This window comes from Labrus mixtus, chromosome 9 (assembly GCF_963584025.1).
Source record: "Labrus mixtus chromosome 9, fLabMix1.1, whole genome shotgun sequence".
In the NCBI taxonomy this organism is placed as follows: Eukaryota; Metazoa; Chordata; class Actinopteri; order Labriformes; family Labridae; genus Labrus; species Labrus mixtus.
The window spans coordinates 20,373,213-20,390,127 of NC_083620.1; the positions used below are offsets into that span (position 1 = coordinate 20,373,213).

Sequence of the window (16,915 nt, forward strand, 5' to 3'; positions counted from 1 at the left end):
ATCCTGCGTTTGAAATGTTTGAAAACTAAAAGGAATAATAACAATTCACATCGCATTATAACTCTCATCATTTATAATCACAGTTTTAGTGCTTCTGATGTTTAATAAGTTGACAGACATTCATTATAATCTCAATTAAACGGATTAAAGCTTCAAATGAGTAATTTCTTTCATTTTCACTTTCTGAGAGTGAGAACTCCTGCATGTTAAACTTTTTTTTAAAAAGTCTTTCAGTGTTACATTTATTTATTTTCACTCACAAGTTCAACACCACCATTTGCACATTCCATGGCTTCTATTTTTAGCTTGAGAATTTGGACGGAGTCTGCAGTTAATGCAGCATAACACTTGTTGATACAGTTTTATTGTAAACCCTTATTGGCCTTTTGCCTGGCATCCTGAACACTTAATCCCCCGCTGGCTGCGATGAGATGAGAAGCAGGAACATCCTGAGCTGTCGAAGGAATGCAGAAAACAGAAAAAAATAATATATATATACACACTACATGAGCTTAGAGGCACACACAGAGAAACACTTTACGTTGAATTATATGTCAAAGTATTTCCAGACTTTAAACATTGATGAAATCTGTTAGGCTTTATAGTCCATTCTTATAAGCTGTTGTATGTTATTGGAGAACGTGAAAATTAAATTCAGAGCTCTAACATAGCAAAGTCATACAAAAAATCATGCTTATCTTAAATGTATTGAAACATCCAACAGAATACATGTGCAAAGTGCTGACTAGTGAGTTCTTTGCACTGTCCCTTTAACTTACCTCTGAAGAAGACCAGAATATGAATGATGATTTAGAAATCATTATGATTTAGGTATCAAAGTTCTTGCAATAATTAACATCTTAGTCATGCATTATAAACTGTTAATTCTTGCACCTTATATTTTATGCCGTTTTACATGAATGGATTTGTGCTTTTTCTATGCACGATGTCGAGCATAAATACATGATAATTCATGTACACTGGCTATTAAGTGTTACCTTAGACTCTGTCCCACTGTCGCGTCGCTCTTTGGAGCTGCGAGGAACTGCTGAGTCGGGTGGATTCCCTGAGGGTTCATAACTACGAGGGTCACCTTTCTCATTGCACATACTATACATCATTCGATACTGCCATCGTACTGATCCGAGAGCTGAGTACATCCTTACACACAAGCACAAGAACCCAAACAAACACTCACAGCGTTCACCCTGCCATCCAAAAGAGAGACGAGTGAATCCTTGAGTGGAGCTGCTTCGGGAGCACATCCATCTGTCCGGTCCCATTGAGCTTGATGGCAGCGGACCCAAAACCGCCTCACTTTGGCCTCACCCCCCCTGGCCCGCATCCACTGCCTGGCTGGTTGGCACCTCCTCCACTGCACTCGCATGCTGTTGAGCAGCTGCAAACGCACACTGTGTTGTTTTTCTTTCCACTCAACTATGTTTTTTGATTATACAGCACATGCCTTTGTTAACAAACCCTGAGAATCTACCACTCTCAAGGTTATGAAAAAGATAACCCACAACCATAAAAAAGCTGTTTTCAGCAGTATTTCTTTGTAGGTACAGTAACAAGCTATGCCAAACCCACAGTATGTGTGGGTGGAAGAGCAGTTACACATACAGATAAAGCGTCTGATTTATAGGTTATCGCAGCACAGCTCCCCTCGTGCCTGATTCATGGAAGAGAGAATTAGAAAAACATGTTTACATATTGGTACTTTTTGTCTGTGTAGGATGAAGTGAAGAGGTACCATCGCTACTGCAACCACAGCGGAGGGCAAGCAGTTCCTAAGGTGGAGAGGTAAGTTGTCCCAACAGTAACATGAAAAATATGTTTTAAAGAAAGCCGTTAATCAGCTGTAAGGATGGTATAGTTCAAATTAAAATCCAAACTTTAACACCGCTTTAACAAGGCCTTGTTGTTGTTGAACTTTATCGGTGCCATGAAATTCTGATTCTTTTTTTCTTTCTTCTTTTAGAGTACAAGTGCAGCTGCCAACATATTTCTTTGTCTCGTTCTTTTTTATCTTCATAGAAACCGTCCCCATAAAAGTGAGGAAGAGGATGACAACAATCCTCAACGTCGTGAGCAACAGCAGCACCGGGAGAATAAGGCTATTGTGTATGTATCACCTGTGGCTTTTTTTGTGTTACTCAAAGACTCTTGTATACGGCATCTTATCAGGATGCTTTTTTATTATTAAGTCTCTATACTGGTTTTTGGGCATCCATCGCTGGCACGCCTGAAGAATACCCTATTTTGTTGCCTGTTTTTGCTCTAAATGGTACCCCAATTTACAGATTTAGTAACACTTAATACAAAGTACAAATATAAATACAAATACAAAAACACTATATTTCTATGCAACAAAGTTTAATACATCAGCTGAGAAACAGGAGTTTCCTATGCAGTTTGCATCAGACTTTTTTCTGGAACTAGTGCAGTCGCCCCCTGCTGGCCACTATAATAATTCAGGTTTAAGACACATTGCCTTGGCCCTTATTTTAAAACCAAGATGTTATGTTCCATTCTTTTTATACACTCTGTGTAGTTGTATTCTGTTTCTTTTCTACATTTTTAAAATATTACACTTTGAGTGTAGCCAACTGGGTTACCTATGACCTTATAAGTGCATTATGTTCTTTGTGATGCTTTAATTCAATCTTAAACCTGATTAGGTTTTGGGTTTTGGGGTTAGAGGGCACCTCAGACCCTCTCAGGCTGTCATCTAACACCACTTTACTCAAACACTTTGTAGGTGTATCAGGCGAGGACAGCTCTCGCCTCAGGCTTTCACTTCCTTGAAAGTCGTGGAGAAAATAGAGAAAGCCAATGTTTGTGCCTGGAGTTAACATGATTGGGGGTGTAGAGAGGTGACACAGAGAGAAAAATATGGTCCTAGACCTGAAAGGAGAAGGAGGATGGAGAGATGGAACAAGCAAATGGGGAATAAAAGTGGAGAAAATAGGGATGGAGGAAGAAGAAGGAGATTAAGGTATTGGTTTTGGAGCTAGGAGTTATGGCTTAATTCAGTTTGTTCCATTTGGTTCAGCTGTCTCTCTGCTCCACTGGAGGTGAATGCGGTTTCTCCATTGGGTAATTGATCCAACACTCCATCCTGGACCCTGCCGCCGGGGTAACTAGGGGGATGAAAGAAAGTGGAAAGTGAGGGACACATAGACAGATCTGTGAAGTCATGGAAGAGGGGATGTGATACGTGGGGAGGGGTCAGACATGTGTGTCAGAACGAATTAAATGGAAGAAAAACTAGAGTGGGAAGAGATGTCAGAAATGGACAATTTAAGAAGCTGATGTTTTTACTACTTTAATTTCCCATTCCCATACTGCCCTTTTATTATCCCAGGATTCAGCGGGCCTGGCGTGCGAGCACATCCCGCAGAGGAAGCTGGCAGGGACAAGACAAGAACTGTACCAGCAATCTTAAGGATGAGACGATGACTTCGGAGAGCCTCCAGGACCCTGTGACTACCGCCAACATTTCACCGGTAAGTCTGTGTAAAGATTTGAGACGACCATGTGGTGCAACATGAGATTGAAGCAGATGGTGATACATCTATTTAAGTGATGTGCTGTGTGAGTTATCAGCTGTAGTTTCTTCAGAGGATGGGGGGGGAAAAGTAACATGTGAATGGATGCATGGCTGGATAGACTAATAAAGAAGAGAGTGAGGGAGGGGTGTTTACCTCCAGTGTCATCTGTGGGACTGCGGGGGTCGCATTGGTGGAGGTGGTAGGATGCCAGCTGGCGCTGTGCCCAGATCTGTAATTAGCTGTTAATTAGGTAAATTTTCAAAGCTGGTTGATTGATTAATGAAGTGCCTCTGCCCTTGTCCTCCCCCCAATCACCCACCTCCTCGCCCCTTGCTGCTCCAGAGGGAGCTCGCAGAGAATTAAACAGTGCTCACAGGGTATGGCGGCTAAACAAAAGCCAGCGAAAATGACTGCATGAGAAGCAGATAAATGGTGAAAAGAAAAAGGAGGGAGGGAGAAACAAAGACAAAAGAAAAGATAAGGAGATGAACGCAATGATGCAAAAAAAAAAAAGACACCTTTAGATCGCTTCAAGTTTAGATTGACAGACAAGGATGCATGTACACAAACACACACACATGCCCAGTCTGTCCTGCTGCTTTCTCAGTCTGTGATGGGTCTCGCAGTGTAGTAGTCACACAAGCAAACCCGCACACTCTCTCTGCCCACGCTCTTTGCAGAGACTCAGCACTGAAAAACATGATGTCATGTCTGCATACTCACCAGTGTGTGTGTGGGTTGCATTTTCTCTCGCTCTCTTCTTAAGCGGTGCTGGAGGAAAGCAAGATTCCCTCAGCAAACAGATGGGCTGGTGTCCTGGTGAGACTGTGTGTGTCTTTTGTTTTAAGGTTGTTTGTTCTGCTTGAGAGACTTTGTTGTTCATTAGCACAGCAGCAAATGTCTTCCTAATTAGAAAGTTACTGTAACTTAAGAACCAAGATGACACAGACCCCCCTCCTCTCCTCCTCCTGTCTTCCATTTCCTTCCCTTACTTTATTTTCTCAGCGTTATTTAAAGTGTTATTTATTACAATTTAGTACCTACCACCGGTCCCATATCTGCAATGCAGCTGTGACTTACTAGGTTGTTATACTATTGTTTAATGCCCCCTACATTCCCACTTTTAACAAGCTCTCTGTGGCATTGTTCAACACTTTTAGTGGATTTTTTAAAGTACATTTCTCCACCTAATGTTCCAAAGAACAAGTTTGACATCCTTTACTTCAGTATTTCCCACTTTTTCTTCATGATTATACTTCTGTTCTCTAACTTTTCCGAGAGTAGATACTGTACTTTTTCTCCATTGCATTTATCAAACATCTAGAGTTAGTTTTTGCAAAGCTAATCTTTTCAAACAGAACATAGAGCTGGGCAATTAATCAAGTTTCTATTTCAATTATGATTTTGGCTTCCCACGATCATGAAATTAACATAATCGAGATCAAAAGATTACTGTGCTGCATGCCGTGTGACGCTCATGTTATCCATAGGTTTTGTGGTAAATGGGCACACCCTCTCTCTCTTTATAGCGCAGCATGTGCTCTGTCCCTCTCACCAAAAATCCACTTTAATGAGAAGCAAAGGGAGCCAGGACACGTAGTATTGGACAGTATGGCTACTACTTTATGTTTTGTTCTTCTAGAAAAGGTTTTTTGACGAGTGATTTGTTTGTCAATGACTGCATGTTTCAAAGTGTTTTTGTTATATTTTCTGCCAAAAGAGTACATCACCACTACCTTCAAAAACATAGTTAAGGGCCGCTGGTGGCTAGGTGGTTGGTGCCCTCCAAGCGGGCCCCGGTTCGTCATTCCCCACTCTCTCTCTCCCTGATTTCCAGATCTATCCACTGTCCTATCTCTCCAATAAAGGTGTTTACATACAGTTTACATCACGTACTTTGATACTCTAATGCTCCTGTGAGAAGTTTTTTAAGCCACAGATGAAACAGACTGAAATTCACAGATATATTTTATTGACCAAAAAAAGCAAACAAGACAATCAGAAAAAGATTGATATTTTTACGAGCTTAATTAGAATTCTCGTAAACTCTGCAGCTGAGTAAGTGACAGACGATATTGACAGCACCCTGCAGAAACAGCCTTTGTTCATATTTTGTGAATAAAAAACTTTGTTTTATATGATATGTTTGATACAAATAAAGAAGCAGGATGAGCATGTTCACCAGTAAACACTACATACAGATGTACAGGACAGGATCAGTAAAGATATGAGGTGCAGCTTCATCCACAGGGGGCGCACAAGTTGACCCAAAACAAAGGTTCCTCACAGTATCCTGACTTTTTTTTTTTTTAAAGTAAAATATTTGAAATATTATCCTACGAATCATGAACACACAGATTGCATGAAAACTGCAACATGATTACAGTAAAGCTCTGGCAGATGAACAGTGCTTATCACATTTAGGAAGGAAGGTAAAGTCCTCGCCTTCAGGACATATACTTTATGATATGCATCACTACTCATCCTCAACAAGAAATACAAAGACACCAAACCTAATACTTTTTAAATAGAAAAACATGGATCAAACCTGTAAAACTGCAACGTGAAAGAAAAAGGACATTCTGCAGTTTGAGCACATACTTCCTGCTTTCCAAACTAACTCACCTATTCTTTTTTAGTTTACCTTTTTTTGGGGCACTGTAGGTTTTTTTTCTCTGTCAGCTCATTCACCTGTTCCCCTCTCTTGCATCACTCACAGAGCTTCCACCTTTGCCCCTTAACACATTCTCTCTCCTACCTCTCAGTTTTTTTCTTACGTCACCTTTCGTCTTGCTGTCTTCGTCTGTCCTCATTCACGCTGTATCACTCTCCTGTGGCTGTTGAGCTCTCTGAAGGACGGACATTCATCAGTATAAGGCCAGGGGTGCCACATTATATCGGTGTGTGTGTGTTGGTGTTCATGTGAGCTTATGCGGGCTTGAAGGACCTTGCAGCTGGCCTGCAGGGGAGGTGGGTTCAAACATGCTTCATGCATATTTCATGGAACTCTGATATTGCACACACGCACGCACACACACACATACACACACAGTTACACATACAGTATAAAACACCGTGGCACACACACACACACACACCAAGGTTTTCCATGGAAAAATAATACATCCACCATCCTCACTCTCACTCTACCAGGATTCTGTTTATACCCCTGTCAGGTTGTCTCTTGTGTCTCTTTGTGTGTCTTCCATACATTGCAGTTGTCTTGCAGGGGTGGGCTCAAGCGCGTAACCTTCTACCCAAATGCATTATTTATACAAAGAGGGGCCAGGCCCTCCATGTCCTGCTCTGGTCATTGCTTGCCCCTTGATAGTAAATCAATAAGTCGGACTGTTCTGAACACACTGCAGCTGTGTATAGGCTGTCCGGTGGAATCTGGTATGGGGAGCATTATATAAGCTGTTGGGAGTCACTGTAAGGGCAGTCGAGGAACACAGACCTTCACTAAGGCCAAGTCGAGACATACGATGAATGCAAGTTTACAAGAGAAACACTATATTTGTCTGCAACTATTTCCCATTCTATAAGAATTTAACTGGTCAAAGTTAACGCTTGTATTTGAGCCAATACCACCATCAGGTGCTTGTTCATGATCACCTCTGGTCCAACATATAATGGGTTCTTCCTTTGTCAATGCTTCGTTCTACCAAGTTCATGCAGCCAGATCCAATTGTGGTGAAAACATAACCCCACTGACAGAGGTAATAATAGTGTCGACAGGCATGCATTTACAGATCAAACATCACAGCAACCGGCAGAGTTATGATCATAAACATAATTATATGATATGATCTCATTTTCATGTTACAGCCAGGAGATAGTTTGCTTAGCTTAGCACAAAAAAGATGGCCTTTCTCTATCTAAACCTAAAATATTAAGGTCAACACTTCAAAACCTCAGTATTTACCACATTCTTTTTTGTTGATGTGAACTGTACACGTGTTAAAATGACAATTTGTACTTCAGTAGGGTTTATGTGAAGGACCATTTCCATGGCTGGTACGGTGACTTTCTTAAGTCTCCAATATTAACCTAACAACAACAATCTATCCACTTTCCCTTTGCTTTTGAGCGTTTTGCTCAGCTAAGCTAACCATGTCTTTGCTGTAGTTTCATCTTCAGCAAACAGATATTCATATTGTATTTATCTTTTCGCATAGCTCTGTCTCTTCATCCAATTCAAAGTATTCATAAAGCATTTACCAATAACCTTTAACATTTTAATGTAAAATGCTGAAGGCAACACTAACAGCATTATCCTACTGCAAACCATGTTCTTTCATACCTCCAGGCTATTTAACTTGTATTTCCACCTATGTGGGAATACATTTCAAAAAGCTACATAATGCGGTATTGGCTTCATTTTTATTGCAAGGTGTTGGACACAGGAGAGATCTAAACCCTATGAAGTCTAATAAAGGAACATCTTCTAGCTGTAATAGACAGACACACTGTTGATTTATGCCATTTTTTTGCTAGCATAAATGTAGATAATAGCTTGTTTAGCTTTGATGCTGTGCTCTTTTCTAGTGAGCTGGGGAGTGTGTGCTGTAGCGTGCTATTGCATGTGAATACCCATACATGCTGATTTTATTGCTTGAGTGGATTCCCATGATTCACAGCTGATCGTGACCCTCTGGGATGGTTGGAGAGTTCTATTCAGAGACACAAACCAGTGATCAAAGCTAACGTGTTGAAATGCTCCAGCGCTGTGCCTGTCATTACAAAGAAACTAGTAACACTGACAGACTGCCTGATCACTAATGAAATGATATCGGTGATGGATAGCACAGTGAAGAGAAGCACTGTCAGTAGAAGAGAGGGAAAAAAAAGGGAGTGGAGAGTGGAATTAAAACACATTACATCATCTAAGCCTGGGCTTTAATACAAGTGTGTGGCTACATTTGTTTGCTAAGAGTGTTTGTGGACATTGATTGTTCCTATCTCTGTGACATGTTTGCACTTTTTCCCCTCCTCTCTGAGGCCCAGGCATAGGGAAAGTGTCTGTGTAAGCATTCCTGCAGCCTGCGTGGGAGATCATTCTCTCATCTCTCACAGCCAACAATCTCACAAAGCCAAGTGACGGCTTCATCTATGCCTCCACCTCTACCTCTGCCCCCCCCCTGCCCTTAATCCCTTTTTCCCACCCTCACTCTATGTCATCCCTCGCTTTCCCTCCCACTGCCTCTTGACGCACACACACACACACACACATCCACACTCACACCATTCCCCCTGTTTCTGCAGACAGATGCTAACAGATTACTTGTTTTATTGGTGTCAGTTGGTGTCTCATTTGAAATGAATTTATATACCTCTGCCTGGGAGTTGACATCGATCGGGCTTAACTCATTTAATAGCCATGACATTTGCCTATTAGCTTATTTACTGTCAAAACAGGCCCTGGCTCAGCTGGCTTCCTGTGAGACTCTTAACTCTTGCATCTGTATCTTTTAGTGAAAATATGCGATAGCCTGTGCAAAAAATGTAAACTCCAGAGGAATGATCAATCCATGCAAGGATTGAAACAGCACCCATCAATTTTAAACGCACAGTAATGATATTCAGCCGGAGATACTTTGCTTACATTTCCATTTTCATTGGGTATACTTATTTTTCAGCACAAGCATATTCTAGAAACTTGTGATGCTTACTGTTTTATTAAGTCGAATTTGTAATATTTTACAAATAAAGCTCCGCTTTCGAATCTGCTGCTTTTTTAGCTGCTGTTTTGTCTGGAGCTGTAGCGCAAGCTCACCAGTTCCATCTTCATTGTGTCTCTGTTGTGTTGTCTAAATTAGGATCATTTACATTTTCTCACTGCTAATACCATCGGTTAAACCACAGAATTGCTGCTCTAATGCGATGAGTTCTTCTTTTTAACTTATAAACTGTGTGGATATTTTCATTTGTGACTGCAGACAACTTCAATGATGTATTGATAGATATGACAAGAAATCATCATCCTGACTCTTGTGATACACTACTCGTGTGATGACGGGCTGATGCCTACTATTAACTTTTTAATAAGAGATAGCCATCTAAATGGATTTTAATGGCATATGGTGATTGTCTTGCAATATATGTAGGCTTATTGGGAGTCAGCCTGCGAGCCCCACCCCTAACAGTGAGGAAAATTGGAGTTTTATAAATAAAACCTGACGGAGTGGATGAAGCATGTTATAGATTTTTGTGTAGACTGGTGAATATGATAAAACTTGTTCTGAAATAAGTAGTGCTGCATAAATACCGTATGCGAGCCACTGCAAAGTATTTATCTTTTCAGTGTTATAGTTCCCGATTGACATCCCCCTATGTCAAGGTGAAAAAAGATTTTATTTCATAAAAACCTTTTGAATGTAGAATTTTCAGGCTTTGAAGATACAGTACATCCTCTACAGTACATTCAGTGGGGTGTGTATCTAGCATGCCCACAGTAGTATACCAAGAAAGTAATTCTCCAAAATAGCCATTGATTTTGTAAAAGGCCCTTTGGGAGGATATCTCAGAGATTCATCACGACTTTGTGGTAGAGAGAGAGAGAGAGAGAAATCAAGAAGAGCTGATGTCTCCTGGAGGTACAGAGAGGATGATGAATGGTCTAGAGGGCTGAATGGAGGAGGGGAACAATGACGACAGAGAAGATGTGGTGGATTTTTGGAATGATTATGAGGTTAATAAGTCTGCATTAGAGCCTCCATTAGTGTGGGAGATTGAGTGCATGTGTCTGTCAAAGTGTCCTGCTTCTTCTTCATCACTGCCTCCATCCAAGCTGCACCAAAGATGAATGTTGACTATTATATCTGTGGCTCTTTCTCCCATCAGCTCATGTCCACAAACATAAACACACCAACAGTCTTCAGCGGCACATTAAGACCATCTTATGACTGCTCCCAAAGAAAATCAATGGAAGCTGTTACACAAAATGGAGAAGAGCTGACAAGTGGAAAAAAAGAGCAGAGGGCTAGATAGGTCTTGATGGTGACAGTTGAGGGGACAACAGGAATAATATGGAGTGGAAAGCTCATTTTTGTTTTAGCCTTCTTACTTTGTGGCATTTACTGGGTTTTTTTTTTGTGAGCAAAGGATTCCAAATCCCTCGATTTGATATTTACAGCATGGCGTGTGCAGCATTTCAATGAGACTGATAGTTAACAGCTGGTATATGGGGATTTGATTGGAAGCTGAAGCTAAGTGCAAACCCCCCCTGAGCTTCTAATCGGTTATTTGTATACAAAAAATGCCATTTAGTTTACATTACTTAAACTAGACAAGCATATAGGTGCACGCATGCTCACATACAGCCTCATACAAACATGGATGTGACACATTTATACACACATATAGACTATAATGCAACATAAATCTGCTGGAAGCTTTTCCCAACCATCTGCAGCTGTAATAACAATCTGGTACCTAAGGCTATATGCTGTACTGTTCTATTACAGCACACTTCTCTGCACCCACACTCTCCCTCCACTTATCTCCTCCTCACTCTCCTTCCAGTTTCTCTTCACTCTTTTCTTCCACCCCCCCCCCCCCCCCCCCCCCACCCCTTTCTTCCTGCACATAGGGCTTGTCCCCCTCTTTAGCCCATCTCATAGGCAGATCGACTCAGTCCTCGTGGCCAGCCCTTCTTCCATAATGAGATCCCTGGAGGAGAGAGGAGTAGAGTAAGAGTACCGAGGGGCAGCAGAGGAGAGAAAAAGAGTTGAGGGTCGATCTCCTCTCTGACCTCCCCAACATAGGAAACCTTCTGGAAGAGTCCCCCCCCCCAAGCCATCTCTCCATATCTCCCTTTTTCCTGTCTCCCTCACTTCATCATCTTCCCTCCATCTCCTACTTGACTCAGCTCATCATCAATCCACCATTACTGTCCATTAACGTGATCAGAGGCATTCTCCTCCTCCTCTGACAGAATTCCTTCTGTTCAGTAGGCAGAGCTGAGCGAGAAGCAGGGACAGAAACTGGTTGTAGTCCTAAGAGAGGAGAGGGAATATGTGTGTATAGTAAAATCTAAAGCGTGCATATTAAAGAGGAGGCAGGAAGAGCTATAGAGGGTCAGAAAACATAACGGTATCAACAATTTTGGACCATCTTTGATACTGTTCAGTTTTCTGTAAATATTTGTAACTATGCACTATATGGTGGATGTGCTTGATTGAAGCTGTGGCTACTTTTGCTGTAGTGGAGTGTTGCATTTGGCTATCGAAATTGTGATAGTCGTACTTGGATGGCACCAATGGTAGTGTGTGTACTGTGTTGAACATTCTGGCAGTGGTGAAAACTGTTCCTTTACCACCAGTATGCATCAGACCTGATGCACCGAACCCCACCTATACAGCTGCTGCAATGCATCAATATCTTGTATGCAGTGGCTTGTTGTGTGCATGGTGTGTGTTAATAAATTAAAATACATTTGTAATTCTCCTCAAGGGCAATTGGCTCAGAACTCAAGGTGTTAATTTCTCTGGTTACTTTCAGCCTTGAATTATTCATATAGGCTATATTTTTTTGTTAATGGCAGTGCCAGAGCTTTTTTTTTCAAATAGCAATACTGTGAATTTGACAAACAACTACTTGTTTTACAGTCGTCAACGTTGTGCTTTTTATTCTCTTTTCGATTCTTAATGCTATAGCGGTTTCTTCTCAGTGTAGTGTAGTAAGCCATCAATGATCATTTTTGGACATGTTTAGGAGGACTCAAACATATACAGAACCTCTAGCTTTAGCTATACAGATCTCATTTACAGTTTTTTTTAATCCTCTTTCTCTAATAATCCTTCTTCAATTATTAAGTTCCAGTCAAGATCTTTCACAGCTCAGTCGTCTTTCCATTGACCTAAAGGAGCTTAAGTAGAAAGGAGTGATGAACCAGTCAATGATGTTAAACTAGATGCACCTCGCTGATATCATAAAGTCTCGGCTCTGACAGGGAGCTGATGATTGTCTCATTAGTCTGTTCCCTAACGGAGAGATGGGAGTCTACCTCACTGCTCTAACAGTGCATTTACAGTTTAAGCAGGAGTTCGATGAAAGGGACTATTATGTTCCCTAGCCATTAAGGCAGTCTGAGTCTGTGGTTGGTGGCTGGCCTTACAGAGAAACATTCATATTTCCTTCCATTTATATTTCTAGCTAAGTGTCCATCTGTGGTTTTCTCCCCTTTTTTTATTTCACAACTACGGTTTTAAAAGAGATACTTACAGCTCATTCAGAAGTATTTCATTAGGCAGTGTGCTGATGTGTCAGCTGTATGATTCCCTGCTATAGCAACCCACCAATCTTGTGCCATATGTTTTTCTAACAAGCTGCTGATTGGGCAGCATGGACTGGACTATATCGGTATTTTGTATAGTCATTATCAAAACTATCACATCCTATCCTAAAATTCTTTGAAAGGTATTTGATTGCGGGAAAAAAAAAATGCCATTGCCTTCTATCAATCCATCCAGCTTGGTAGCCTTGTCAGCAGGTTAACCAAGTTATCTGAGATGTTCCCTTCCACAACATTGTTTCCAGATTGTCCTGTGTATCCCAAGGTGTTACCAGGACACATTCACGTATAAACCCTCGTGTGAGTATTCCCTTCCCTCTACCTCAAGGTCTTCTCCTGAAAGGACATGCCTTGAAATCCTCCTAAGGGAGTTGCAAAGGCATTTTTTTTGCGGTATTCCTGCAATGATATAATCAAATGAACGTGGGCAGCAGGTCTTGTTATCATTTCTTTGAGTTTTGCTTTTTTTGGTCAGGCGTGAAACTAAAGGGCTCAATCAATTCTCGGTCGATTCCTAGTTTCCTCGACCAAGATCTCGCTTTGAAGAAAGACCTTGTAAAATTTAGTCTGACCCATAACCACAAAGCTACTGTATATTGTGTGTGTCTGTAAGTAAAGCAAAATGTGTTAGTGCTTAGAGGTGAGCGATATGACCTCAAATTCATATCACAGTATTTGTTTTGCTTTTTCTGTTAACTGTATTATCGCAGTATTACAGTGTTAGAAGGGATTGTGCATATGAACACATATTCACACACTAAGACACCCCTTCCCCCCCCCTCGAAGAAGCCTGTTTGATGGGATATCTAATTAATTTCTGTGTGAGACCAGAGAAAGATGTTAAAAGCCACTGTGCGTTTGGACCGAAGTAGCTTCTAACTAAATATGTATTGTTCAAAATGTAGTTTTGTCACCTGCAGGAATGTGTAAAGGGTCTGCTAGAAACACCACATTTCCTGTTATGACTCTTTAATTTAAAAAAAATGTGTCTCAACAGCTTGAAAAGTTGGGACTTAATGAAAGATTTGGGGGAACTAGAGTGCATCATTTAAGCTTTAACGGAGCTACAACACCGTCTGCAGTTTTCTTTACAGCTCCTCTTTCCACCACAAGTCACAGCCACAGCCCGCTTCTTTTAATCATCTTGACCTTAATGCAAGCGAGACATTAGTTTAAACACACCTTTAAGCAGGTAGACTCCAATGAAATGGAGATGCAAATCCGTTCCAGCACATATAATGGCCCATGTTCATATTCAGCACCAGACAGACCGACAGAAACCCGTTGCAAGGGAGCACACCCACTTAATGTTGCTTTTATTTGCTGAATCTTGGAGAGGGGAGAACACAAGTTAACCTGATTGCTGTTCCACAATTCACTTGTGAGGTGGTGCACTTACAGCAGAGTCGGTGTCTCACACACACTGATCAGAGTGTCAGAGAGAAACATGCAGAAGACCAGAGGACTGAATCTGAGCTGTTTAACACTAACACTGTGGCTGACCGGTTTAGCAATTGATGTTGCCTTGTGTGTGCGCTACCACCAAATGGTTAAACTGGTGATGATGGTATGGCAAAAATCCATCTTGTGGCAGAACGTAATACCAGTGACGGTATTGATACTGGTTGACCGTACACCCCCGGTAGTGCCAAGTCTTTTATAGCAATTGGGAATTGTGGTGCCTAACTGTAACCTCCCAGAAAGGAATCCTCAAGGCAGAAAAGTGTGTATTTGCATGCACGTGTGTATTTGTATTATTGGATAAGTGTGTTAAGTATGCCAGTTGAGGCTCCGACAATGTCACGTGGTCGGATTTCTCACAGGCACATTTGATCTCTGTCTGCCCTGTTCTCATGTCTTTTTTGATCTAGGAGTCAGGGATTAAGGGAGGCAGTTTTGTCCTCTGGTCTTAATGCACATAATGAGTATCCATTCTTTCCTGCATCACAAAGGAAAGAACATAACACGTTAAAGGAGTGAAACGATAGACTGGAGATTGCTATGGGCCAAATGCCAAGGCACTCCTCTAATGCAGCCCATGTGCACATGTTAGCGTGCACAAACTTAGCAAGTGTGCCTTAGTGTTTGGGAATCTTCCATGCAGCCAAGAGCCTTTGCTTTGAAGTTGTGCCTTTGTCTATAATAGATTGCCGTATCTTTGAAGCTGCTGTGAGAGCACTTGTATTTGCATATGCATACATCAACTGTAAAGGTACTGTGCAGACACGTGTGTGCTCAAGTACACGTTCGTGTGTCATGTACACCTACGCACAGAGCACCTGTCTCTCTGCCTCCTCTTACACTGAAAATATTGGCCCAATGTGTCCTCAAAATCTCTGAGCATCACCATGGTAACAGTGAACTTGTTCAGGACGTCTTTATTTACCTATGCAAATGACTTACTGCAGCTTCCAGCCTGTCAATCACACTCCAGAGCATATTGTAAAAATTCAGGCTGAAAAGGTGGGATCTGTCTGTCTACACTCGACGGGTTATGCAACCTTCATTGTGAACTGGTTTGTCCAAAGAACAATACATGTCTGCCAAGTGCTCTCTGCCAAAAACAGTGAAGTTTTTGAAGCGGTGGCACATAACCCCGAAGGACTTTTTTGTGAGTTATAAATCCAAACTTTTCCTCTTGTTTATCTTTTTCTAATCCAATAATCCATGCTTTGCTTTAGATCTCATTGTTTTCTGTGACTGTTTCCTTTAAGCCTCAAGCACGCCCAGCAGCATCTCACCTTAACTTCTCTGCTAAACCATTCTTTCGTGTTTACACATTATAAATGGCAGAAATGTTTGGGGAAATGGAGCTCATTACAAAATGCTCTTTTTCTACGCCTTACAAACACTACACATGTCCCTGTGTTATGTCTCTTTGTCACCTCTTTCAGTCTGGTCTGAGTCTTCTCAGGAGCCTCCTGAACTTTCATTAGTTTCTACTTTTTTAAGACGCTAGAAACTCGTCTTCTACTTTAAGCTTCTTCATCTCTCTCTTCAGTCTCTTTACTTCCCCCCCCCCCCCCCCCCCTTCTCCTCTCCCTTAGTAGCTACCTGAAACTCTGAAGTTCTTTTACTGTTCATATTTTAACACCAGTGTGGAATTCAATAAAATATGCATCGGTTCAAATGAAACGAATGAAAAGCAAGTATCATTTGACTTGTTTATGGACTATTGAGCTGAGTCAGTAGCACCGAGTTTGGTGTTTGGTGGATTGCTCCCTTTGGGGTTGGGAACAAATTGGTGCACTGAGTAATAGATTTTAAATATCTCTTAGTTTCACTCACAATTTGGGGTCAGTCATAAGCTTTAATGAGTGTCGTCACCATATCATTTTACAAGCAACCGAAATAAGTGGGGGAGTCTTGGATGATCCTTTGGGAAGGTTTGAATTCCTCAGAACTCATTTAAGGACCAACTGTTTTTTTTTTTTTTGCTCTTGACATATTAATTGGATGGTCTTAAGGTTTCTGATTTGGACCCCACAAACAGGCAGGAGAGCATAGGGCTAACCCAGAAGATAATGGTAGTATTCGATTGCATTCAGTCTGCCCTTGGAACACTTGAAATCGTCCAACTGGAGGAAGAAGTAAGAGAAAGAAGGACATCTAAGATATTTTCTTGTGTCAGGAAATCCCTCACATGTTGGCTCATTTTGCAGAGAGATTGTCACCTTATGTCCATAACATATTGTGATCACAGGCTATAAAACACTGACAGCCTACTGGTCCTCTTCATGAAGCCATTTCTGAGAGCCTGATTAGTAATACACAACAGGAAACAGAAGCCTGTGTGTATGATTGAGTGTGTGTGTGTGTGTGCTTGTGTGGGAAAAAGGTTTACGATACTGCTTACAGTAACACATTCACTTCAAAAAAATGATGTCATACACCAGCTCCAAATGTTCCGCCTCCTGCATTCATTTAGCAGAGGCTATTTCCTGCCTCTGAGTGAACAGGGAATGAGAGACCAAAATAAGTATTAAACTTACCATAACAAGACATCTCGGAGAGAAAGAGTGGGAGATAACGGACTGAAGCAAGTGCACTTACTGACCATCAGCTT

At 41.3% G+C, this 16,915-nt stretch overlaps 1 protein-coding gene across 1 annotated transcript in view; it reads left to right on the forward strand.

Moving 5' to 3' along the window:
* Window positions 1-16,915, forward strand: part of schip1 (schwannomin interacting protein 1) — a 215,428-nt gene that overhangs the window by 4,738 nt on the left and 193,775 nt on the right. Inside the window, exons 3-5 of the mRNA XM_061046786.1 lie at window positions 1,736-1,803; window positions 2,038-2,124; window positions 3,368-3,509. Of these exons, the coding sequence (XP_060902769.1) occupies window positions 1,736-1,803; window positions 2,038-2,124; window positions 3,368-3,509 (297 nt within the window). The remainder of the gene's footprint in view (window positions 1-1,735; window positions 1,804-2,037; window positions 2,125-3,367; window positions 3,510-16,915) is intronic.